Source organism: Eulemur rufifrons, chromosome 6, assembly GCF_041146395.1.
Source record: "Eulemur rufifrons isolate Redbay chromosome 6, OSU_ERuf_1, whole genome shotgun sequence".
Classification (NCBI taxonomy): Eukaryota; Metazoa; Chordata; class Mammalia; order Primates; family Lemuridae; genus Eulemur; species Eulemur rufifrons.
In genome coordinates, this window is record NC_090988.1 from 78,730,423 (window position 1) to 78,757,229 (window position 26,807).

Below are 26,807 nucleotides of genomic sequence, written 5' to 3' on the forward strand. Positions count from 1 at the left end.
AAGATTAAATGAATTCCTGTAAAGCACTTAGAATAGTGTTTGGCACATGACACATGCTCAGTAAACAGTAGTTGTTACAATTACTAACCTTATGTCATCTGTTGCGTTTGAAGATGCTAGGATTGATTGCTGTGATGTGGATATGTACTGCTAACATGATAGTTTTACTACGTATAGTTTTTGATAAAGGAGAACTTTTGGTTTAGGTCTTCATTCTTTGATTAGTGGCTTCGCCTTTGGCATCCTGTCAGTCTGATGCATGACTCCAAATTAATGTCGAACCAGTACTAGGCTCCATTACCTGCAATTGTGTGTAGTTATGTCCTTAAGGCAGGAATATTTATCCTGGGACCTTTGATCAAGTTTTAGGGGATCCAGAAACAGCCGAAAAGGTTCATCAACATTTGTATGTATGTGCATTTTTTTTTAACAGGAAGATCATGGGAGCTTTCATTAAATTCTCATAGAGGTCCGTACCAAAATAAGGTTCAAAATCAATGCCCTAGGCTTCGTTGCTATTTCTCCTTGTAGTAATAGGTAGGTACAGGACTATGAAAAGGTAAAGCTAAGACCTCATCATTTGGGGACCAAGTAAGGAGGCATCATTGCCCACATAAAGTGTAAATAAGAATTAACAAAATATGAAATTAACTATTTGCAGACATTTTTCCCAAACTCTATAAATGTGTAGCTGCTGAGTTTAAAATCACATCTGGAATTCTACAAATTAAAATGTAAATAGCAAAAAGATAACATTTATTTGCAGATTATGCCACAAAGTAATGTTTTAAGGGTGGAATTGTTGTTGGTAACCGATGCAGAATACTGAAAAAGGAAAAATGGCTGGCTTGTAAGAACTGGTTGGCACTAATCTGAGGTGGTGATTTGATTCTAAAAGATGATCTGCTCTTTAAACGTAGAGATCCTTAGAGTAAGGATCAATCAACTGTAACTTAATAAGGTTTCCTCTAAGATCCTCTACTTCCATGCACTTTAATCTTCTGCTCACAAAGCAACTTCTGTTCTAACTTTTAATTACCTAGTTGACCAGTAAAAGATGCCATATTCAGATGACACACATCAGTTGTTATATTCCAGTTAATGTTTCCCACTTAGTACTTTGGTTTATTAAATCAGGTCCTTGTGAGTTTAATTAGTAGATCCCAGTAATCTTAGTTGAATGGAAGACATGAGTTCTTACATTTGTAAAGCTCATGAGTAAATTTTGAATTATGGTGTCTCCACATTTATTGTGTACTTTGTATTGGAGATTCAGTAGCGAACCAGACACATGTTGTCTCTGTCCTCATGGAGCTTGCAGTATACTGAGGAAGACAAATTAACAAGCAGTTTCCATCTAGTGTAATAAAGTTATATGGATAATCTTTACCCTGGCCTTAATATACTATAGTAGTTGTTTCAGTGACAGTTGCCATCTGCCCTCCATAAATGTCCATCCACTTATGTGACTAAAAACATCTTTTTAGAGTGTGTAGACGTCTCAGATCCCAGGACACCTTGGTAAAGAAAGGTAGAGAGTACAACTGTTCTAAATTAGAATTTCTTTTTACTTTGGAGTCTGTCTGACAGCCTCCCAAAGGCCATATTTAACTTAATGTGATTTTCAGTTTCTCTAACAGGAAATCAATGCACAAACCTGTAACAGAATTTAGTAACAGCTTTAGCTTTATATCGCATAATAAGATAAAATTCAGGGTAGGATATATGTAACCTTACCTTTTTTTTTTATTTTTTATTTTTTTTAAGACACAGGGCCTCGCTGTGTTGCCCAGGCTGGCCTTCTTGAATTCCTGGGCTCAAGCTATCCTCCCACCTCAGCATCCTGAGTAGCTGGGACTACAGGCCACCATGTCCAGTTTAACCTTACTATTTTTCATGGCTCTTATTCCAACTCAGCCTCTTTTCATAAGTTGAGGTAAAGCTGTGTTGTTCATTAAATTGCATCTTTAAAAGTTTTCATTTATGAAATTGGTAAATTTGAGAACTCTCAAAAAACAAAAAAAACTCCACAACCCTGTAATTTGTATGCAATGAATGTAATTCCTCTGTGCATAGATCTGTAACATCCTGATCATGTCTTAGAATTATAGCTTTTTTCTTTCTTGATCAGATACCCTTCATTAATCGGTTTGATTTTGAGTAGTATCTAACTTGGACAGCTCCAGCTTCTTCCTGGTTGTCTGATGTTCTCTCAGTACTTAGTGCAAATTGTTTTGTCCCAGGTATGCCCAAAACACTGAGAATACACTTGCTTAGAATTTAGAGGATTCTTATTTTTCATAGAACACCCTTAAGTCTCATTTCTCTTTCTCTCTCTCTTTTTTTTTTAAGAGTCTCACTTGTTGTCTTGCCCCAGCTAGAGTGCAGTGGCCTCATTGTAGCTCACTGCAACCTCCAACTGCAGGGCTCAAGCGATCCTCCTGCCTCAGCCTCCCGAGTAGCTGGGACTACAGGCACACCCCACCATGCCTGGCTGATTTTTTCTATTTTTAGTAGAGACAGGGTCTCACTCTTGATCAGGCATGTCTCACAGTCCTGAGCTCAAGGGATCCTCCCACTTTGGCCTCCTAGAGTTCTAGGATTACAGGTGTGAGCTACTGTGCCTGGCCCATTATCTTCTTTTTGCATGAGAAGAAACAAAGACCCTGGGAAATTTTAAGTGATTTGTTCAAGGTCATACCCAACAGAGTCTAGAGGAAGTTGAATTTCTTCCTGATTTGCTCTGTCCATTGTGTTTCATGACTAAGTAGCATGGTAACAATGTCCATTATTACCAAGATGCCTAAAATTGTTGAAAAATAGCAAATTTACTGAGAGAACTTGATGCGTTTCTGTTACTTTCATAAATTTAAGATAAGCCTTTATTTTTAATAAAACCAGGGTTAAAGACTTGGAAGCCCTAATGACAATCTCTGAATTTCTTTGTTAAGAGATAAGAGTTTGGTGGTGTTTAATAATGATATTAACATACCCACAGTGGAAGTTCCATTTTCTGATAACCAGTAACAGAAAATACAAAGTTGAAGGAATTTAATAATCAGTATATATGTATGTGCCTTAGAAATTTTAAATCTTTATTAAAGCATAATTTATATATAATAAAACACACCAATTTTAAGTGTACAGTTTGATGGCGTTTAACAAATACATTTACAGTTGCATGACTACCACCATAATCATGAGCTGCTAGAACATTTCTATCACTCCCCAAAATTTTCCTGTGCCTTTTGCCAGTGAGTTTTTTCCTCCCAATCCCCAGCCCTTGCAATGAGTGGTCTGCTTTCTGTCACTATAATCTTGCCCTTTGTATGACTTCATATAACTGGAGTCATACTGAATGTACTCTTCTGTATTTGGCTTCTTTCACTTCGGATAATGCTTTTGAGATTCATCCACATTTTTGCATATATTAGTATGTTCCTTTTTTATTGCTGAGTAGCATTCCATTGTATGGTTATACTATGATTTGTTTATTCTGCAGTTAATAGACATTTGGATTATTTCCAGGTTTTGGCTGTTGTGAATAAAGCACCTATTAACATTTGAGTACAAGTCTTTGCATGCCATATGCTCTGAGTTTTCTTGGGGTAAAGATCTAGGAGTGGGGTTGCTGGGTCATGTCATAAGTATATGTTTTATAAGAAACCTCTGGACTGGTTTCCAAAGTAACTGTATCATTTTACGTTGCTGCCATCCATGTGTGAGAGTTACATATACTCCACATCTATGCCAGAACTTGATATGATCAGTCTTTTTAATTTTGGCCATTATAATGGGTATATAGTGGTATCTATGTGGTTTTAATGTATATTTCCCTAACAATTAATGATGTTGAGTATCTTTTCCTGTGCTCACTGGCCATTTGTATGTTATCTTTGGAGAAATGTCTGTTTGAATCTTTTGTCCATTTTTTATTGGTTCTTTATCTTGTATTTGAATTGTTATATTCTGGATATAAGTCCTTTATTATATTTATGCTTTGGAGACATTTTCTCCTGTGGAATAGGAGAAAAGGCATTAAGAAAATGCCTTTTCATTTTCTTAATACTCTTTCACAGAGCAAAACTTTTAAATTTTGAAAAAGTCCAGTTTATCAATTTCTTCTTTTGTAGTTTGAACTTTTGGTATCTTGGCTAATCCAAGGTCACAAAGATTTTTGTCTATGTTTTCTTCTAGAAGTTTATAGTCTTAGCTCTTACATTTAGGACTATGATGCATTTGGAGTTCTTGTTTATCATGTGAGGGTAATTCTTTTGCATACAGAAATCTAATTGTTTTAGTACCATTTGATTTAAAAAAAAAACCTGTCCTTGCCTGTTGACCACATATATACATATGTGTGTGTATATGTGTATATATACCAATTTCTGGATTTTCTGCCTTGTTCAATTGATCTATATATCTGTCCACATGCCAAAAATACTGTCTTGATTACTGTAGTTTTATAGTAAGTCTTGAAATCAGTTAGTGTAAGTTCTCTGTTTTTGTTTTTCAAAATTGTTTTGTCTTTTCTAGATCTTTTGCATTTCCATATAAATTTTAGAATCAGTTTGGCAATTTCAACTAAAAAGCCTGCTGGGGCTTTGATGGGATTGTGTTCAATCAATAGATTTATTTGCAGAAAATTGATATCTTGAGAATTAAAAAGATATTTATGGGCTTTGATTTGAGATATTTATTATATTTTACCAATATCCATGAAGCTAGATTTATTCTATTTATTAATATTCTCTGGAAATGCTGAGAAGAATTTTGTGAGGAGGAATTTTGAGAGTTTTCCCAACTTCCCCTTAAGTGACCAAATAAAGATTTTTACCAGACAGGATATGACCAGCTCTTAGATTTGGTTCCTTTTTTCCCTTTCACTAAAAGTGAGCAAAAGAAAAGGAAAATAACTTTGCACTAACCTAAGAAGATCTTTACTTTTTTTTTTTTTGAGAAAGTCTCGCTTTGTCGCCTGGCCTAGAGTGCAGTGTTGTCATCATAGCTCACAGCAACCTCAAACTCCTTGGGCTCAAGTGATTCTCCTGCCTCAGCCTCCTGAATAGCTGGGGCTACAGTCACATGCCATGACGCCTGGCTAGTTTTTGTATTTTTTGTAGAGATGGGGTCTCAGAATGTTGCCCAGGTGGTCTCAAAACTCTTGGTCTCAAGCCATCCTCCTTCCTCGACCTCCCAAAGTACTAGGATTACAGGCATGAGCCACCACGCCCAGCCCAAAGATGACTTTTTTCCAAAGTTTTTGATTCAGTGTGCCTGCATTCTACAAAATTTTTGTGTCACAAAATTTTGTGACAGTCCTGATCTGTTCATTGGTCAGCTTCAGAGCTCTCATATTCTGTCTTAGTAAGCTGTGCGAGGTGGTGGTTTTAGCTTTGTTTAAACAGCCCCTGGCACCCTATAGGACTTGATGCTAATTTAATTTGGGGAGATTCATTCATGGCACAGTGTTACTGGTAGCGCAGAAGTAAACTGATGAGAACAAAAGAGAAGATCTTAAATCTACTTTTTATTTCTTTTAGGGTAGACAGGAGGCAAAAGGACTAGAAAATAAATCCTCGTTTTATTGGGAAGATGATAATCTGTAACTTACTTTTTTCAAAGTGTCAATTTACCATAATTATTTTCCACTGCCCAGTCTTAGTAAAAACCAGATGTTCTGAGTATCATAAATGATCTCTGCTTTTAGGATTCTAGGTTAAAAGAAAAAATGAGTATGAAATAGGTAAAATTCTGTTGCTGTTTGAAAATGCCAGAACATTTTTATAGAGGCATAACTGAAATTATTGCCTGGTATCAGAACCACTGCCTTCTCCTTATTTTAATAGAAATTCTAATCTTGAAAAGCAAATCTCATGCTTTTTTTTTTTTTTTTTTTTCCAGCTAGTCCTCCTCGATTTGTGACAGTAGAAGAACTTCTAGAGACAGCGAAAGGAGTCACTAACATGGCTCTAGCCCATGAAATTGTAGTAAATGGAGACTTTGAGATTAAACCAGTTGAATTACCGGAAGACAGGTAAGGTAGTTACCAAGTTATATTGTTTAGTAAAACACTGTCATTTCCCAGTTTTGGAAATGTTACCTTCAATTGATGCTAATATATTCAAATATATTTTTCTTTTGTACATTATTGCTAAAAAATATTCCTATACTAGGAATTACTGGAGTTCAAAAGTGGATCTCAGAAAACACTGATCCTTCAAAATGCAAATAAAGAGGGATTTCACAGGAAATCTCCTGTGAAAGTCTTTCGTGTCAGCTTTTCCCTGCTCAACAGGATTTAGCTGCCTCATTTTGTGTTTTCACTGCATTGTTTCTTTCATTTCTTTGCAGCTATCACATTGTACTGTAGTTGTTGGTTTACTTGCATTCTTCACCAGATTGGAAATGCCACGAAGGCAAGGACTGTGGCTTATTCTCTGTGTCCCTAGTGCCTGGGACATGTCATTTTTTTAATTGAACCTAAGACTCTAATGATCATAACGTGCATCTTTAAAAAAATGTACCATCATAAGAAAGAAAATATGCTGCCTATTATAATTGTAAGATTGTCATTTGTTTTAAGAAAGATTCAAGTTTCAGAGACATTAAAACGTGAGAAAAAAAGTTTTAGAATCAAGGATGTATGTGTGTACGTGCCCTGTCGGCAGCAGTTCGCTGATGTCAGGACTCTGGATTGGTATCTGATTCTCATGGCCCGTCCCTCATGGTTGCAGGATGAATGCTGCAGCTCCAAGCATCTCATTATATACCAGCATTGCAGGCAAGAGGGAAAAGGTTAGGTGAACTAGTGCTCTTTTGTTGGTGAGGAACATCTTTCCCTGGAGTCATAAAGCAGACATCCCCTAATGTTTTGTTAATTAGAATTTGGTCACATGCTACCCCAGCTATACGTGACCCTGGAAAACTTAAATCTGGCAAAGGGGAATAGAACTGTCATGATATGCTTATTAGATCAGTCATGATTTATTTTCACGGAGTATATTGCTGCTCTGAAAAACACTGGGATTCTGTTAACAAAGAAGGAGGAATGGGCCAGGCGCGGTGGCTCACGCCTGTAATCCTAGCACTCTGGGAGGCCGAGGCGGGTGGATCGCTCGAGGTCAGGAGTTCGAGACCAGCCTGAGCAAGAGCGAGACCCCGTCTCTACTAAAAATAGAAAGAAATTATCTGGCCAACTAAAATATATATAGAAAAAATTAGCCGGGCATGGTGGCGCATGCCTGTAGTCCCAGCTACCCGGGAGGCTGAGGCAGTAGGATTGCTTGAGCCCAGGAGTTTGAGGTTGCTGTGAGTTAGGCTGACGCCACGGCACTCACTCTAGCCGGGGCAACAAAGCGACACTCTGTCTCAAAAACAAAAAAAGGAGGAGGAATGGCTGCTGGGTTGGCAAGCTATAGTGTTTCCCATGGGAAGCTTCTAAATATGACTTTATAGATATTTCTTATATGTCTGCAAAGATAGTACTTTTTCACATTAATGAAGAATTACTTGTTTTACTCTCAAGACATGAAGACTGGTTTTAATGAAATGTTATGTATAAGTTGTTATAGTTTGGTACCTAGTTAAGCAGTTGTCCCATATATCACACAGTAATAGAATAATTTTAGGAAATAAGTCCTTCAACCTGTTGCATGCTAAATTGCTATCCTAACTACTTAATTATAAATATCTTAGGAAACTTGCTAGTATCAGGGAAGTAAAAACTAACAGGTCTGAACTTTTCAGTATTCTTTTATTATATGGCAATGTCACGTGCTGTTACTTGGATTAATGTTGGCTACCAAATTAGTTGAAAGATATTCTTTCCTATGAAATACTACTAGAAAAAAAATCACTAAAGTGTGTCATTGGTTTAAGTATGTTTGAGAAATCTTTCCTTGATCCAAATTATTAAGATTTCTTACCCTAAACCCATAGAATCAGTATCTCTGAAAGTGATTTGAGACTCATACATTTTGCTTTTTGCCTTTTTTTTTTTTTTCATTGCCGCCAGCTTGCAGAAGAGAGTAAAGGAGATTGTACATAAAGCTTTTTGGGATTGCTTGAGTGTCCAGCTAAGTGAAGACCCCCCAACGTATGACCATGCTATCAAACTTTTAGGAGAAATCAAAGAGGTGAGGCAAAGATCAAATTGTGCTTTTCTGGTGTGTGAGGAATGTTTAGTCAACCTTTGTGTTACTATACCAGAAGATTTTGAAGAAATTGAAGGATCAAGAAGATAAATTACTTGCTGAAATGTAGATCTAGTATTTGTTTTTTGTTTTTTTGAGACAGGGTCTCACTCTATTTCCTGGGATAGAGTGCAGTGGCTTGATCATAGCTCACTGCAACCTCATACTCCTAGGCTCAAGTGATCCTCCTGCCTCAGCCTCCCAAGTTACTGGGACTACAGGCACATGCCACTGTACCCAGCCAACTTTTCTATTTTTCGTACAGATGGGGTCTTGCTCTTGCTTAGGCTGGTCTCGAACTCCTGACCTCAAGCAATCCTCCTACCTCAGCCTCACAGAATACTAGGATTCCAGGTGTGATCCACTGAGCCTGGCCTCGAGTATTTTTGGCTTAATGCCCCTCCCCCCCCTTTTTAATTTCAAGCAATCCATGATAACCCGAAGGCATTAAAGACAACAAAAGTTATTTTACAAAATCTAGGTTTTTATTTATTTATGAGACAGAATCTTGTTCTATTGCCCAGGCTGGAAAGCAGTGGCACTATCATAGTTGACTGCAGCCTTGGACTCGGGCGATCCTCCCACTTCATCCTCCCTAGCAGCTAGGACTACAGGCATACTCCACCACACCCAACTAATTTTTTTTTTTTTTTTTTTTGTAGAGACAGGGTCTCACTGTATTGCCCAGGCTCGTCTCAAACTCCTGGGCTTAAGCAATCTTCCTGCCTCAGCCTCCCAAAGTGCTGGGATTACAGGTGTGAGCCACTGCACCACACTTGGCCTCTCAGTTATTTATAAATTTTAGTAGGTATGAATGCTATGGAGCATTTGGGATAGACAAGGCTTTAGGTAGAAGGACTGTTTTTGTAATGCCTTGAACAATAGTATCAAAGGTGATAGGTTTCCATGGAAATTGGCATCTGTGGTTGGCTCACAGGCACATATTAATAAATGTGTTTTCTTTTTCTCACCATTAACAGTTTTTTTCTTGTATCCATTTAATTACTACCTAGAGCTTAAATGGAAGCTTAGATAGCTATTCTAAATGATTTGTAAACATATTTTTCTGTAGATTTGTTGAATAAGAGGTTTAAATATGTGCAACATTACAGTAGCAGTTAGTAAGCCCTTATATGGATAGTTATAAATCCATATATAATAAATGGTGTGTAAGAAACTTTGATTAAACTTAGCTGTGTTCTCTTGTAGACTCTCTTATCTTTCTTGCTGCCTGGTCACACTAGACTGAGAAACCAGATAATAGAAGTCTTGGATCTGGATCTGATAAAGCAGGAAGCAGAGAATGGGGCCCTGGACATTTCCAAGCTGGCAGAATTCATCACTGGCATGATGGGGACACTGTGTGCACCTGCTCGAGATGAGGAAGTTAAGAAACTAAAGGACATTAAGGAAATAGTGCCCCTTTTCAGGTATGGAAATATGTTAATCACACTCAGTGCACCTAAAATTTAGAGCTACTTTCAAATTTGAACTTCCTAAAGTCTAAATATTCATGCATTAAGAAAAATTTTTTTAAGGAAACATTTTGTAAAATGCAGAAAAGTAAAAGGAAGAAATTCACTCATAACTTTACCATTAAGAGGCACAGTTGCTTATCATTTTATATATATATTTTTATATATCAAATTCCCTCAACATTTTATTTTGAAAAGTTCCAAACCTAAAGAAAATTTGCAAAAACAATTCAATCATCACTCATATATCATTCACATAGATCCACTGGTTTTTCATATTTGGTCACATTTGCTTTATCTTTTTACATATATGTGTAAGTATGTACGTATGTACTTTTTTCCACCTGAACTTTCGGAGGGTTAATGGCAGACATGACATTTCACTGTTAAATAGTTACATAGCTACCTCCTGAGAATGTGGGCATTCTCCTATGTGATCAAAATACAACCAACAAATACAAGAAATTTAGCATTGACATAATCTTATTAACTAACATATAGTATATGTTAACTACTTTCAGTCTTGTGAATATTTAATTTTAAATATATATAATTATGATCAAATTTATATAATTTTTATGCTAATATAGATAAAGGAGTGACATGCTCCCTGAGAATTTGACTTTTGGTTAGCTCCCTAGCTCTGTTTTTCTGTAAACAGATAAAGGTGTTATGCATCAAAATGGTATTAGATAACATTGCTTATGGGGAAAGTGACCTCTGATTGGTAAATTGCATCTGAACTGAAAAGAATGATAATGAACTATAAATACTAAATGGGACGGGCACCACACATTGGACTTTCTGAGTGAAATAACTTTAATAACTGAGCGGGTCTGTCATGGGGATTCTAGAAGTTGTGCTATAGAGTTGTTACAAAATATATTGGTGCCTGTGATACATGAGGCTCTTAAGCCAGATGGCTCCAGCACGCTTCTGATGTGGCTGTCCTCACATCTGAGCTGTCTGCTGGTGGCTGTAACCGTAACTCTTGCTGAAGAGGAATGAGTGGTGCTGCCCTGCTGGCAAGCTGTGTGAATAGATGATGCCAAACATGTGGCCTGTGGGAGTCTTGTCAGTCTGCATGTTCAGTTGAACCTAAGTAGGCCCCTGTTAACCTTATACCCTAATCACTTCACTTATTTTTTAATTGAAAGTTCTATTGATATAATTGTATATTCACATGGCATTGTAAGAAGTAATACAGTATACTTTATCCCCAATGGTGACGTTTTGCAAAGCTGTAGTAATAATATCACAACCAGGCTACTGATAACTGATAGAATCCACTAATCTTTTTTTTTTTTTTTTTTTTTTTTTTTTTTTTTTTTGAGACAGAGTCTCTCTCTATTGCCCAGGCTAGAGTGAGTGCCGTGGCGTCAGCCTAGCTCACAGCAACCTCAAACTCCTGAGCTCAAGGGATCCTCCTGTCTCAGCCTCCCGAGTAGCTGGGACTACAGGCATGCACCACCATGCCCGGCTAATTTTTTCTATATATATTTTTAGCTGTCCATATATAATTTCTTTCTATTTTTAGTAGAGATGGGGTCTCGCTCTTGCTCAGGCTGGTCTCGAACTCCCGAGCTCAAACGATCCGCCCACCTCGGCCTCCCAGAGTGCTAGGATTACAGGCGTGAGCCACCGCGCCCGGCCAGAATCCACTAATCTTAGATTTCCTGTTTTACTTGTACTCATTTGTGTGTATGTATATTAAGTGTTACACAATTTTATCACCTGTATAATTTGTGTATGTCCCCCTGCAGTCAAGATTCTGAGCAGTTCCAACACCACAAGGATCTCTTGCACTGCGCTTTGTAACTAACTAATTTTTTAAAACTCCCCATAAGCATTTTCAATGACTGCAAAACATTCATTTGCATAGATAAAATTAACTATTTCTCTCTTAAGAGGGACAATTCGATTATTTATAATTATTTACTATTTAACCCTGCAATGAACATCTTTATGCATAAACTTTTTTCTGTATTTTAGGTTATTTCTAAAGGTAGGTTCTTTTTCACTTATTTGAAAATATTAAGGGGGTACAAATGTTTTTGTTACATGGATAGCTTTTATAAGGCTTAAGTCAGGGTTATCAGTGTGCTCATCACCTGAATAGTGTTCATTGGACCTGTTAGGTAAGTTTTTATCCCTTAAAGGTAGGTTCTTAAAATGGGGTTACTGTATAAAAGGGTATGAACAGTGTTAAGATTCTCATTGCATGTTACCAAGTTGCTTTCCAAACGTTTTGAGCAAAAAAAAAAAAAAAAAAGAAAAGTCTTTCATTTCCAGCTTTCTTGACATCATTTATGAAAGAGAGAGAACAGATGTCATAGCCTGTCTCATTTCTTCCATACGTACAGTAATGCCGTACTTTGTAAGGTTACTTCAGGGTTTAGAAATTTAGAAAGAGCGTTTATGTTGTGAAGTGCCCCCAGAAAAAAGAAAAAGGAAAGCACTGAAAAGACTTCTTAAAAATAGTTGTCGATTTGTTCATTTAATAATAGGCTTTTATCAAGCACCTCTCATGTGCTAGGTGTGGAGCTGGACATCAGAAATAAAATAGTATGAGCTTACCGTCTCGCCAAGTTAAATGAGGAACTCCCTGGAAGAGAGTCCTCTGGGGAAATATAGCAAACTCAAATTTCTACTGTAAAAAGAGAAGGGACTGGGGAGACTGTGGCAAACGGGGGAGAACATGCCCCATCTAAAGGAGGTAGCAGTGCCTCTGAGCTCCAGCTGATTGTGGCCATGATGGAACATGGGCCCACGTGGCCAGATCTTATGATTTTTCAGGAAAAGCCAGAAACCTAGGTTTTAAAAAACATCGTGTGAGCATAAAACATGTTTTTGGGTTACTTCCAGTCAGTGGGCTGCCAGTTGGCAGTCTCTTGATGGCCTCTGGTTTCCTTTAACTCAGTTTTGGGAGCTGTTGGGAATGTTCTCTAGGGAGAGGCAGAATGCCTTCCAGGAAGAGTAGACTGCCCCATGTGTTTGGGACGTGGACAGAATTCAGTGAAGGATTTAATTATTTCTCAGACTGTATACCCTTTCCATACGTCATTACCTTACATGTGCGTGAGATTATTCTGTCATATAATGTACAGTCAGTTCCAAAGGGCATCGGGACATCGGAGGACATGTGGTCTTTTCCTGCTTCTGTGTAGGGCCACACCTAAACTTGTATCTTGGGCCCTTAGCCACCTCCTGCAAGTAGCACTTGGCAGCTCTTGATATATGGCAGGAGTGGTTATGGCACGTGGCAGACAGCCCAAAGGCATCTGTGGCATCAGGCCAAGTCAGGTCTGCCCACTCGGCTTGTTCAGAGTGAGGACTAGCAATTATGCCACTAGAACTAGAGCATAAACATGCCCTAAAACTAAGAGATACTGGGTAAGAGGGTAGGAGAAAGGAGGGAGTTAATTTTCTTTGTTTCCTAGGAAAATGAGTTAACCTATATGAGAACAGAGACTGGGGTGGTAGGCTTCCTGCCCTAACCTCATACGGTGGGCTCTCTCCTTCCTCTGTGCTACCATGAGGGCTGACCCAGAGTCAAGGAATGAGTTCTGGGCTGGAAAGGCAGGGTGGGGGAAACAGTAGCTTAAAAATTTACAGGCCAGGCACAGTGGCTCACACCTGTAATCCCAGCACTTTGGGAGGCTGAGGTGGGAGGATCACTTGAAGCCAAGAGTTCAGGACCAGTCTGGGCAACATAACAAGACGTTGTCTCTACAAAAAATTTAAAAATAAGCTGGGCATGGTGGCATGTGCCTGTGGTCCCAGCTGCTCAGGAGGCTGAGGTAGGGGGATCACTTGAGCCCATTGAGGTTGCAGTGTGCTATGATCATGCCATTGCACTCCAGCCTGGGTGACAGAGCAAGAACTTATCTCAAAAAAAAAAAAAAAAAAAAAAAAAAGATTTACAGTCTTTCACGCCATTATTTGAGTGTTTGCATTTTCTCAATTTATTTTTCTTAATCTCCTTCTCTCATGATTTTTCAAACTTTTCTTACTACCCTTTCTGAGATGAAGAAGACTATCTCAAAAAAGCTCCCCTCTTTTTCTTTAAAACTATGTTTGCTTTGTAAGTGCTTAGTTCTAAATCCCTTTGTCTCTTTTCTTTCAGAGCAATTTTTTCTGTGTTGGACCTAATGAAAGTGGACATGGCAAACTTTGCTGTCAGTAGCATTAGACCTCATCTCATGCAGCAGTCAGTTGAATATGAAAGGAAGAAGTTTCAAGAGCTTTTGGAGAAGCAGCCAAGTATGTTTAATGTTTTGTGGTGGTTTATTTTCTGTGTTTTTCATTTTAGTTGCTATAGCTTGTTGCCCAATGATATTTGCAGAACAAAACTGAAATGTAGTATGATGCTAGTTTGAAGAGAGAAAAATACAAAATGTTAGGACTATATCTTGAGTTGTTAAGCATTGAAAAGAAAACTTAATTGCTGGGTGTGGTGGTGCACGCCTGTAGTCTCAGCTACTCTGGAGGCCGAGATGAGAAAATCGCTGGAGCCCTGAGTTCATGACCAGCCTGAGCAATACATATCTTAAAAAAACAAAACTAAAATAAAACAAATTTTTTAAAAAGAAAACTTAATTGACAAGAGAATTGTGAGTAGGGTATGAGACTAGAAATTGAAAGGAATGAAGAAGTCTTAAATGGTTTTTTAATGAAGACACCAATTTGAAGCAAATCATGTTCCTGGTCTTGATTTTTTGAAACGTGACAAACTTCTTATGAATGTTAATTCACTTTTCTCCTCTCTGTGTGGTACAGCAGGAAGTTTCCATTTGCTTCTGTTCTACATGCGTAATCTTCTGGTTTCACACCCAGAAAAAGTCTCATTTTTATGAACCTCTTGGATGATTGCAGGAAAACAGATGACTATTAGAATCTAAAACTGTATTATATTTCTAGAGTGCTTTTTTTGGTCTATGCGTTAGCAGCTGATGTTCTTGGTAAATTTCAGTCTTCAGATCCAATTTATTATGAATTCTGTTGTTACTTTGCTGGTAACAAGATGAAAATGGCAATGTCTAGATAGATTTTGTTGCCTGACCAGATTAGTTAACTTGGTGCCCCAAGCAGTTGATTCATCCAGCCCCAGACAGAGAAGTCTGAGGTGGTGTTGGGGACAAGCGGAGTCAGGAAAGGGCTGAGGAGAGGTAGGAATGGTGAAGGAAGACGACTGGCTGATGTTTACTAGTACCAGGCTTGTGCCAAGGGATGTCTATGCATTATTATATATAATCCTCACAGTAAGCCTATGAGCTAGGCACTATTTTTTAACCTCATTTTACAGATGTTAAAAACAGATTTTAAGAGATTTTTGACCAGAATTGATTGACCATAAGCTCACACTCTCACCAGTATTGTAGTGCCCCTCAAGAGGCACCCAGGGATACAGTGTGTGTGTGTGTGTGTGTGTGTGTGTGTGTGTTTTAATAGAGAAGGGGAAAAAAAAAAACAAAAAATAGAGAAGGGGTCTCTATGTTGCCCAGGTTGGTCTCGAACTCCTGGTCTCAAGCAATCCTCCTATCTTGGCCTCCCAAAGTGCTGGGATTACAGGTGTCAGCCACTGTGCCCAGGTCCCTGAGAGGGGGTGGGGCATGAGGGTGGGTGGAGGGTAGGTGGGTGCAGTTTTATAGGCTGAAGAGCCTCTGTAATAGAGCCAGGCCGTGGAAGGCAGGGCACAGTGAAAGACTCACTGCTGGAGTGGAAGCATAGCTATAATCCCTGCATCAGAATCGAGTACATATTCACAGCATAAAAGCCAATGTTTTTGAAAGCTGGCAGGCTGCAGAGAATGCTGTCTGCCGAAAGCTAAAGGAAGAGTGAAGCTAGATGGTCCAGCAGTCAGAACTGAGAGCTCAAGTCATCAGTGTGTTGACAGAGGACCAGAGGTGCATCCTCTTGCCCCAGTGAAAGAGTAGACTATAGCAGTGACATTGGCAGCCCACTTGGTCTTAAGGAGGCCGCCACTGGCAGAGCCGCAACACCTCCCAGAACCTGGCAGACAGACGTGTGTTTTGTTCAGACAGTGTGTACAAGGTCCTCATATTCTCTCTCTGGATGTCTGTGTCTCTGAGCGTGCCTGCTGCATTACTCAGCTTAGAAAAATGGGAGTGTGATGGTTGCTGAAAGCCAGCTGAGGGCTTCCCCTGACAGTGCTCCAAAGGCGGTGAATTTTATACCAAACACTTCCCCCAAGGCCGAAAGTTAACCAGATTGACGGGAGGTTAAGATCTAGACAAAGAAAAAGCCTCATAATCAGTGTAGAGGATCTTTTACATAGAGAAACTCTAGTACATGTCTCATCACACCTGTCTCTGGGCAAGAATTTTTGTCATCCCACAGAGCTAGAGTCATCAGAGCTTTCAGCCACATCTCATGCAGCGTCAGGATGGGAAGGAGAAGAGAACAAAGGTTTGTTGAACACCTGCTGGGTAGCAAGGCCTGGCTAGGTGCTATATATTCATTGTCTTGCTTAGTCCTCACGAGAACCTGTGAGGTGGGTGTTGTAAATTTTTTATATGAGGAATCTGATATTCAGACAGATTATGACTTGCCTGAGATCACTCGCTAGTAGCTGGCAGTACTGTGATTTCAGCCGAGTTCTATTTGCTTCGTAAGTTCATACTCTATAGCATACCACACTGCCCGGACAGTCTTCTCTATAATTCCGAGAAGCATGCTTCCTCAATGTCATGGTAATGTTCACGGCTTTGTTTTTCACAGATTCCTTGGACTTTGTCACCGAGTGGCTAGAGGAAGCCTCAGGTGACCTTATGAATCAGAAGTATAGGCATGCCCTGCCAGCTGCGGGAGGGGCTACTGGCTGTGGGGACGCTCCCAGGCTGAGTCCTGTTGCTGTCCAGAATTACGCGTACCTGAAGCTTCTGAAATGGGACCACCTCCAAAGACCTTTCCCTGAAGTAGGTGCTCCTGAGCAGTCTAACTGCTCATATTTCTTTGTATGCTGAACTTTAAAAAAAAAAAAGAATAACTTTATTCTGTTATAATTCACATATCAGAAAATTCCCCCTTTTAAAGTGTACAACTCTGTGGTTTTTAGTATATTCACAGAATTCTTCATCTACTACCACTATTTAATTTAGGACATTTTCATCACCCATAAAAGAATCCCCTACCCATTGGCAGTCACTACCCTTTACCCCCTCACTACAACCCCTGGCAACAGATAGTCTGTGTTCTGTCTCTACGAATTTGACTATTCTGAACATTTTATACAAATGAAATCATACAGTATCAGCTTTTGTACCCGGTTTCTTCCATTAAGCATAATGTTCATCCATGTTGTAGCATATATCAGTACTTTATTCCTGTTTTTATTGTGGTAAAATATGCATAGCATAAAATTTACCATTTTAACCATTTCTAAGTGATACAGTTCAGTGGCATTAAGTACATTCACATTGTTGTGCAATCATCACCACTATCCATCCCCAGAGCATTTCCATCTTCCCAAACTGTAAAGCTCTCTTCTGGTCAAACAATAATTTCCCATTCCCTTCACTACTCCGGCCTGTGGCAACCACCATTCTACTTTGAATTTCACTACTTTGGGTACCGCATGTAAAAGTGAAATTATACAATATTTGTCCTTTTGTGTCTGGCTTATTTTACTTAGCATAAAGTCTTCAAGGTTCATTTATGTTGTAGTAGCAGTATTTCCTTCCTTTTTAAGGCTGAATAATGTATTCTACTGTATGGATATACTGTATTTTGTTTATTCATTTATCAGTTGAAGAACATTTGAGTTGTTTCCATTTTTTGGCTATTCTGCTTCTGTGAACATTCATGTACGAGTTTTTGCATGGACACATGTTTTCAGTTCTCTTAGTTATGTACCCAGAATCAGATTTGCTGGGTTATATGGTAACTCTAAGTTTAACATTTTGAGGAGCTGCCAAACTGTTTTCCAGAGCAGTTGCATCATTTTACATTCCCACCAGCAGTGCATGAGGCTTCTAATTTGTGCTGCTGAACTTTTATCCTGTTTTTACTCATCTTGATCAAAACCATAGTCGTGGTGTTATTTACAGCTTTATATAAGGAAACTTCTTCCCCTTCCATGCTGAGCAGTATTTCTTCTTTTTATGTTTTTCACAATAAATACTTCCAACTGCAGTACTTTTTTTTTTTTTTTTTCCTTCATATCATGCAGTACTTCTTTAAAGGAATGACTAAGAAGGGATTCCCCATTTTGTCTGTAAATAGCTGATTTGGTGTGTAGACTCTTCTCTCTTTTTTGAGGGCACATGGGCTTCTAATCTCTAGCTGCAGATCCTGCTACTTCTCTAAATACCTCTCGTAACTTTCTTATTTGTCCTTTCTAGAAGTTATAAGCATGAGGTTTCACCTCTTGCCTCTGAGTTCTCTGTTTTGTGCTGGAGGAGGATTTAAAGAGGGTATTGAATTGAGGAGGAAAGTGTTCCTTTTTGAATAGTGGCATGTTCTTTTCTGGAGAGAAGTTCTCAGCCTAACATGTCTTTTATAAAATAGCTATGGGAAGACGGTGGTTTTTACTGGGGACAGATATCTACTCTTGCAATTGATCCTTTGAAATCTTTTGCATCCTAAACTCACATACTGCATACTATTGGGAAGCACAAAGCAAAGTCAAGTCACAAGGATGCTGATGATAAGCCCATTCATGCCTATTTGTTTAACAAGAGGATGCTCAGTCTTCAGAGATAGTTTTTACTTCTTGAGAAGAATTCGGTCTGTGACCCCAGTTGTTCATGTCTTGATTTGGCATATCTCAGTTTCTTACAGCAAGACGAGTCCTTAAAGTTCATTTGATTAACCTGTAAAAACTTACATCAGAAGCTGTGTCTGCTCAGTCTTTCCCCTATTTCCCTCACCCGACTCAGGGGACTCTAGCATGGTAGGTCCCAGGACTGTCTTTAACATTGGAGAAGCAGTCATGGAAATTCACTCGGTGACTGCTTTCTGGTCCAGGCAGCTCTGTGTTGTTACCTGTCAATCCTACTCTGTGTATTTACCATTTCTTTTCTTTTTCTTTATTCACTTACCAGTTTGGGGGAGCCTTGTTTGTGCTGGGTGCTTAGCGGGTACCAAGATGAAGAAGTATAGGCTCTACCTTCAGGAATGCCTCACTTCTGTTGCTCTGTATAGAGTGACTAGCTGTCCTGGTGTGCCAGGGATTGAGAATTCATAGGACTTAGGAGTTTCTAGGAGATTTCTTTCTTTTCTTTTTTTTTTTCTTTCTTTCTTTCTTTCTTTTTTTTTTTTTTTTGAGACAGAGTCTTCCTCTGTTGCCCCAGCTAGAGTGCCATGGCTAGCTCACAGCAACCTCAAACTCCTGGTCTCAAGCAATCTTCCTGCCTCAGCCTCCCAAGTAGATGGGACTACAGGCATGCGCCACCATGCCCTGCTAATTTTTTATATTTTTAGTAGAGATGGGGTCTCGTTCTTGCTCAGGTTGGTTTCAAACTCCTGACCTCATGCTATCCTCCCACCTCAGCCTCCCAGAATGCTAGGATTATAGGCACAAGCCACCTTGTCCCACCAGGATTTTGATTTTTTAATGTTTTTCTTTTTTTTGAGACAGGGTCTTACTCTGTCACTCAGGCTGCAGTGCAGTTGTGCAGTCATAGCTCACTGTAACTTCGAACCTCCTGGCCTCAACAGTCCTTCCACCGCAGCCTTCCAAAGTGCTGGGATTACAGGAATGAGCTGCGGTACCTGGCCCACATTTTTGTTTTAAAACTGGGGCAGTCCTGGACAAACTGGGATGAGAGTTGGTCACCCTAGCCCTGTACCTCATTACTCTTTCCTTTCTAATGATGGGACTCCTATTTATTGAGTGCTGGCTCTGACAGCCACTTCATATACAGCATCTTTTTTCATCTTTAAAACAGCCCTGCAAAGTAGGAATCCCCATTTTGCATGGACCTCAGAGAGCTGAAAAGCTGGCATGATGTCGTGCTGCGGTTAAGTGTGGAGCCTGGATTTACCCCTCAGGTCTGTCTCAGTGAGTGCTTTATACTGCATCGTTTCTCAGGGAGAAAGGGGCTCTGAGATGGAAGGATAATCCACACATGGCTGACTCCCTCATAGCTCTGAAATACTCTAGAAAATCAAGAGGGAAACTGCAGAGGCAAGTGAGGTCTGTGGCCCCACCGCCCTCTGCTGGCCAGCCCAAATCTCAGCTCAGCTCTGACTTCTCTTGTGTTTATTAACAGACAGTTTTGATGGACCAGTCCCGCTTCCAAGAGCTCCAGCTGCAGCTGGAGCAACTGACCATCCTGGGGGCCGTGTTGCTGGTCACATTCAGCATGGCAGCCCCTGGAATTTCCAGCCATGCCGACTTCGCTGAGAAACTCAAGATGATGGTGAAGATTTTGCTTACAGATATGCATCTCCCGTAAGTGGCTGGACCTTTAACGGATGGATGGGAGGCAGTGTGTGGCTGAGAGCAGATGGGAGTCTCCCAGCGCAAGGCAGAATTCAGGGCCACTTTCTAGGGACTGAGGAGAAACCTTGCTCTCTACCTTTGTTCACTTGGTGAAGACCCTCGCAGAATTTATGCAGGGCCATGGGGTCAAAGTTAGAATCGGCTGCGGGTTTAGCAAAGCTGTAGGATAGGAGCTTTAAGATGTTTGTGACTAGCCTGCAGGGTCTTAGAGGCCCCACTCTAGGAGGATTTGGGTCATTATCCTTAGAGCAAGAGGGAGCCGTGAAGGGTTTGAAGCAAGAGGGGGGACATAATTAGATTTATGGGGCAGGTATTCTTTTTTTTTTTTTTAGAGACAGAATCTCACTGTGTCACCTAGGCTGGAGTGCAGTGGCATGATCACAGCTCACTGCATCCTCAAATTCCTAGGCTCAAGCAGTCCTCCTGCCTCAACCTCCCGAGTAGCTGGGACTACAGGTGTACCCACCCACCATGCCTGGCTAATTTATGCTCTTAATTTTAAATTTTAGCTGGGGAGGAGGATAGTAGATGTGAGGGAGCATTTAACATTTAGGAAGTGAGAGAAGAGGTGGCTTTGGCTGGGTGTCAGCCATGGACAGAGTGAGGAGCTGGTATCAATGGTTGCTTAGCCAGATGAGTCTGAAATCCTGGGCTTTTGGGGGTTCTGTGGCCCTCCATTCCCTTCCAGCATGCTCCTCTCTTGCTAATTTGCTCTCCCTCCTCAGGGAGAAGTGTGCTGTCTGACCTCTTCCTCCTTTAGTGGGGCTATCTTTGTCTCCTCACCTCTCTAAGGCTTCTGGTTTTTGTTTTTTTTTTTCTTTGAGACAGAGTCTCACTCTATTGCCTGGGCTAGAGTGCCATGGTGTCAGCCTAGCTCACAGCAACCTCAAACTCCTGGGCTCAAGTGATTCTTCTGCCTCAGCCTCCTGAGTAGCTGGGACTACAGGCATCCACCACCATGCCCAGCTAATTTTTTCTATATATATTTTAGTTGGCCAGATAATTTCTTTCTATTTTTATTAGAGACGGAGTCTCGCTCTTGCTCAGGCTGGTCTCGAACTCCTGAGCTCAAACGATCCTCCCGCCTCGGCCTCCCAGAGTGCTAGGATTACAGGCGTGAGCTGCCCGGCCCAAGGCTTCTGATTTTGATGTTTGTTAAGTGCTTTCTTTCCTTCCCAAAACCTTTCAAATGCATTAAATTCTTGCTAGAGCCCATGAGGAAACTGAAGCCCCAGAGACATTGAATGGGAAAAAAATAGTGTGACTAGGATCCACAGTAAGAAATTCATTTTTGGCCAGGCACAGTGGTTCACGCCTGTAATCCTAGCACTCTGGGAGGCTGAGGCGGGAGGACTGCTTGAGGCCAGGAGTCCAAGATCAGCCTGAGCAAGAGCGAGACCTCGTCTCTACTAAAAATAGAAAAATAAGCTGGATGTACTGGCGCGCACTTGTAGTCCCAGCTACTTGGGAGGCTGAGGCAGGAGGATTGTTTGAGCCCAGGAGTTTGAGGTTGCCGTGAGCTATGACGACACCACTGCACCCTAGCCCAGGCAACAGAGTGAGACTCTGTCTCAACGACAACAAAAAGTTCATTTTCCATTGTGATCTAGTATACACTTAATACACGTGTGTAACTGAAATGAAAACCTCACAAAATGAAACTTACGCTAACTATGCTTAATGCATGCTGATATTTTCTACTTTATTTCTATTCCATTAAAAAAAAAAAAAACTGGTTATTACCAACTGAATTGCTTTCACAATCAACTAACAGTGAAAAAACACAGCCCTAGAGAAAGGTCATAAAAGAAACAAGCTGTAGTTCTCCAGAATTGCATGTATATGATTAAAGTTTTTAAAGTTTTCTGCCCTTTACACATTCCTTGTAGACATTCTGTGCTCCATATAAACGTTATCATTTTATCGCCCAGCACCCACCCACATCTGTGCGTGTGCAGGCTTCTGTAACTTCTATAGTGAAGTCCTGTTAGAGGATTTACATGGTTTACAGCATATAGAATATTTTTGAGTGGTTTGCAAGTAAACAGTGTATCTGATAAGTCCAATTCGGAGGATTCTTCAAGGAAAGTAGCTCCCAAACATTCTCATCCTTACAAAATAGGTTTGCACAAAGCATGGCTGCATTCAGTGCAGTGGGAGGCATGGCTGCGTTCAGTGCAGTGTGGGCCGTGTCTGCGTGTTGTGACTAGGGGTTCAACAGTCCTGACTTAGGCCAGGAGGCTGTTTGCTTAGGTGAGGCCTAGCCTGAGGCCCTTGCACTAAGAGACAGCTCTGAGCTGTCACTTAGATCCCCTACCAGTAGAACTGCTGTGTCAGAGCTACCAGTGAAGGGGACCCCAGCCCAGCACTTGGGAGTCCAGCCCTGCACTCCCACGTCCAGCCTGGCAGCCAGGGGGTGGGCACGGAGTTGGTACCAGCAGTGAGTCCCAGGGCTTGCTTCCACTCCCCCCAGTAACCCTGTACATAGGAGCTAGACCCAGAACGAAGGCAAGTGCCTTCTCATAGAATACCCACCAGCAGGAGGGCTTCCTGTGGTACCCTCGGAGAGCCTGGGGAACCCCGGAAATCAAGGCACTAATTTTTTTTATCTTTTGGGCTTTATTTTTATTTATTCTTTTAAAAAGAGTTAATACATGCATGTATTTCAAAAATCAAAAGGCACAAAAAGGTATCCAGTGAAAAGTTTCTCTCCCACTCCTGCCCGACAGCGGCCAGATTTCTGGTGTCTTACATATTCCTCCAGAGGTATCTCAAGACATTCTTAAGTCAGTTCCAGGCTTACTTCATCACATACATGCTTAGCAGAAAGTTGTGCTTTGGATCGTTGGTCCTGGTATACTCTGAGACCCTCCCTTTCCTATTGTCCTTTCTATTGGAGGGAGAGAAAGAATGTCCTCCCCCGTCAGGTGTGCACAGCCTGGGGGGTGAGGGACCAGGGAAGAGAGCCACAAATTGTCCCTTGAACACACAAATCCATTCATCGGTGTTGCAGCCCTTGCCAGGGCACAGGCTGCTGGAGCTGGTTAGATGGCACTTTACTCACAGGCCCTTTCCTCCCCTGGCTTTTCCTTTCCCTTTTCTGCTCAAGATCCTTCCATCTGAAGGAAGCCCTGACTGCTGTTGGAGAGAAAGTGTGCTTGGAGGTGAGCAGCTGCCTTTCCCTGTGTGGGTCCTGCCCCCTCACCACGGACAAGGAGACCGTGCTCAAGGGCCAGATCCGGGCCATCGCCAGTCCCGACGACCCCATCCGCAGGATCATGGGTGCGTTTTGGGGAGGCAGGCAGTAGGGGGGCGGGGGAATGGGCCCCTCTGAAGAGATCTAAGAGGGTTTTGGTGGGATTAAGAGTGCTGATGGCTGAGGAAAGAATGTAATTAATCACCCCAGTGTGATCAGGGCCCCCTAAAGGATGGACAAATGGCTGCCATCATTGTTCCGAGGGCTCTGACTTTGGAATCACAGGCCTTGGTTCATAGGCCTTGCTCCGGCGCTTACCCTATAGCTTGGGCAAGTGACTGGACACTTGAGTTTCCTCAGCTCTAAAAAGGGGATAATACCGACAACCTTACAAGGTAGCTGAGAGGACCTGGGATGAGATATGTAAAGTGCTTTCCAGACTGCCTGGCAGCACGTAGTAAGTACTCAGTAAATAGTAGCTAGTATTAAAAAGCTGAACATTAATACTAGAATGTTATTTTAAAAATAAATAAAAATCAAAAATACTATTAAATGTTAGTATTTAATAGTAAAATACAATAAAGCTATTAAAATGGTAATGTTAAAATATTGCTAGTAAAATTTATAATACACTTAAAGTATTAAAATGTATACTTTTTCTTTTTTAGAGACAGGGTCTTGCTCTGTCACCCAGGCTGGAGTCCAGTGGCATGATCATGGCTCACTGTAACCTTGAACTCCTGGGCTCAAGCGATCTTCCTGTCTCAGTCTCCCAAGTAGCTGGGACTACAGGCGAGCGCCACCATGCCTGGCTGATATATTATTTTTTTTCGTAGAGACGGGGTCTTGCTATGTTGCTTAGGCTGATGCTGAACTCCTGGCCTCAAGCAATCCTCCCGCCTCAGCCTCCCAAAGTATTGGGATTACAGGCGTGAGCCACTGCGCCCAGCTGTATTAAACTATTTTTAATAACTATTCTATAAAATATTAAAAATATTCTATATTAGCTATTACTTTTCATCAGAGCAGTTTCATGATGAAAAGTTCTGTTAATTAGTTTGATTTAATCTCACTTCACAGTGTACATGTATGTGAAAACATGTACACTGTAAATATACAGTTTTATATGTCAGTTATATCTTAATAAATCTGGGGGGAGAAAAATTCTCTTTGGTTAATCAAGGAATACAATATTAAAAACTCAGGTTAAAATCTTTAACCTGATTTAATAAATTTTCAAGCTCTTAAATTCTTTGAAAGCAAATAGGTGTTAAAGAAGTAATGGGAAATTAGTAGGCTTCACTTCAGGCAGAAGCTGAATGATCATGGTTGTCACATTTCAGGTTGGGGTAGAAGGCAGGATCAGTGACATGGGCTGCTTCTAATACTATAACTTTTTATTCTTAAGTAAATTTCATGAAAAAAGGGATAGCATCAGTAGTTTTTTAAAAAAATTAATTTTTTTTTTTTTTTAAAAACCACGTCATCCTAGCCTTGTATTGGTCACAGTTTAATCTGTGGGTCATCTAGGAGGAAGCTTTTACAGATCTTGCAGGGCCCTCAGATCATCAAGATTTATACTCTCAACGTTAATAGAGGGGCAGGAAAGTGCCAGTAACTAGACCTGGCTAATAAGCTGCTTCATGAACTGTCGTCTTGGTTGTTTCTTAATAGCTAGTTACAGACATGAGAATTAAAAACCAGTCTATGGGTAGGAACAATAGAAAGATCGCCACTTCTGGGTGAGGCTTCTACCCCTGGGAACCTTAGAGAACCAAACTAACTCAGGAATAGGAGTGAAAGGGCCCCATCCCATCAATGTGTTTTTGGGTTCAGAATATACAAGTTGTTTGTACCTGAGAGGATACCCCAGGGGCAAGGGGCAGGGCGTGTAGTTTGAAAAAGCCCATTCAATATAAATGTCCTTATTATTTTTGTAATAAAATCTGCAAGAAGTGTGGCTTAATCAAATCTTTTTTGACTGATGAGGATACTTAGGAGAGTAAAAGCATTGTAGAGGGGAATGGGCTAAGAAAGTGTCAAACTGGATTATTCCTCAGAGTAGGACAAGTTTACAAAGGCCCACAACTTCATGGTCTTCCACAGTAGGCATCAGAGAAGGAAGCTCATGCTTTCGTGTGAGTTTGGTAGGAAAAGATAGATCACAAGCCAGTGGTGCTGGGATTTTCTTTTTTCTCTTTTCTTTTTTGAACTTGTAATTCCTGCCTCCTCTTTATATCTTCAACAATGGCTAATGTTGGTCTTAGTATGTCTCTCTCTTATGAGAGCAGAACATTTCTTCAGTCTGTGTGTATTTATCCATGCATTCATTCTTGTATTCCAAATGTGTTTTGAGCTTCTCCTGGGAGTCGGTCTCATGCCAGGCCTGGCACTGTGTGATGAGGAGAGGTGATGAACAAGATGAGCATGGTTCCTACCTTCATGAAACTAACCATCCAGAGGGGGAGAGAAAACATTACAAGTGGGATGACTGATCAGAAGTGCAAGGTGCTATGGGTATCTGGTCTAGGAGGGGTCATGGGGAAGACTTCCCCTAAGAGGTGATGGTTAAGCTAAGAACTGAAGCATAATCAGATTCCTAAGGTCACCCTGAGCAAGAAACAACTAACAACTTTCTTTTTCATTACAGAATCTCGAATCCTGACCTTCTTGGAAACCTACCTTGCCTCGGGTCATCAGAAGCCATTGCCCACAGTACCTGGGGGATTGGGTCCAGTTCAGAGAGAGCTGGAGGAAGTTGCTATTAAATTTGTTCGCCTGGTCAACTATAACAAGATGGTCTTCTGTCCCTATTATGATGCAATCCTCAGTAAGATCCTCAGCGGATCCTAACTTGTATGTACCCTACAGCAGCAGTATTATTCACTCGCCTCAGAATATCTGTTCTCGACTATAATGTTGCTTTGGAAAATGGCTATGTAGTACATTTCTATTTAATAGCACTGATTCCAAAGGGAAGAATATTGTATATCACAGTTGAAAAGAGTTGTTGAAAAATGCACTGAATTCTATTTTGAGAGATTGTATTTATGAGTGAGTACAAGTTTACAAATCAAAGAAGCTTTTTGTTCTCTTGAGTTTTATAGGTTACACTCAACTTTTAAACATTTGACTGCCAGTGTCTTCAGTCGTACTCCATCAGGACTGTAGCAGCTGTGTCCTTCCAAGGAGGCTGGGACCTCTCTCCTCTGCAATCCGGGTAGTTCTTTCAGGTACCCCGGCTGACAGCCATCCAAGAGTAAAAGAGACCAAGCCATGACTTCACCTCTTGCCCCTCCTTTGCACAGCGTCCCCCACGCCTCCCCCCAGGTATTTTGTGTTAGAAGGGCTAAATGAAGTCTTACTACTGTTTTTTTTTTTTTTTTTTCCCTTTTTCCTATTTATTACTTCCTCCCTGCCTGGCCCAGCCAGGGCGCCAGAGCCCTTTTATTCTAGAGAAGGGTTATTTGATT

At 40.6% G+C, this 26,807-nt stretch overlaps 1 protein-coding gene across 1 annotated transcript in view; it reads left to right on the plus strand.

Annotated features, from left to right (window-relative positions):
- TCP11L1 (t-complex 11 like 1) overlaps positions 1 to 26,226 on the plus strand; it is a 28,201-nt gene extending 1,975 nt beyond the window's left edge. Inside the window, exons 3-10 of the mRNA XM_069471252.1 lie at positions 5,905 to 6,037; positions 8,018 to 8,138; positions 9,405 to 9,625; positions 13,797 to 13,933; positions 16,412 to 16,608; positions 19,906 to 20,087; positions 23,248 to 23,420; positions 25,985 to 26,226. Coding sequence (XP_069327353.1) covers positions 5,905 to 6,037; positions 8,018 to 8,138; positions 9,405 to 9,625; positions 13,797 to 13,933; positions 16,412 to 16,608; positions 19,906 to 20,087; positions 23,248 to 23,420; positions 25,985 to 26,187 — 1,367 coding nt within the window. The 3' untranslated portion in view covers positions 26,188 to 26,226. The remainder of the gene's footprint in view (positions 1 to 5,904; positions 6,038 to 8,017; positions 8,139 to 9,404; positions 9,626 to 13,796; positions 13,934 to 16,411; positions 16,609 to 19,905; positions 20,088 to 23,247; positions 23,421 to 25,984) is intronic.
- Positions 26,227 to 26,807: the final 581 nt, after the last annotated feature.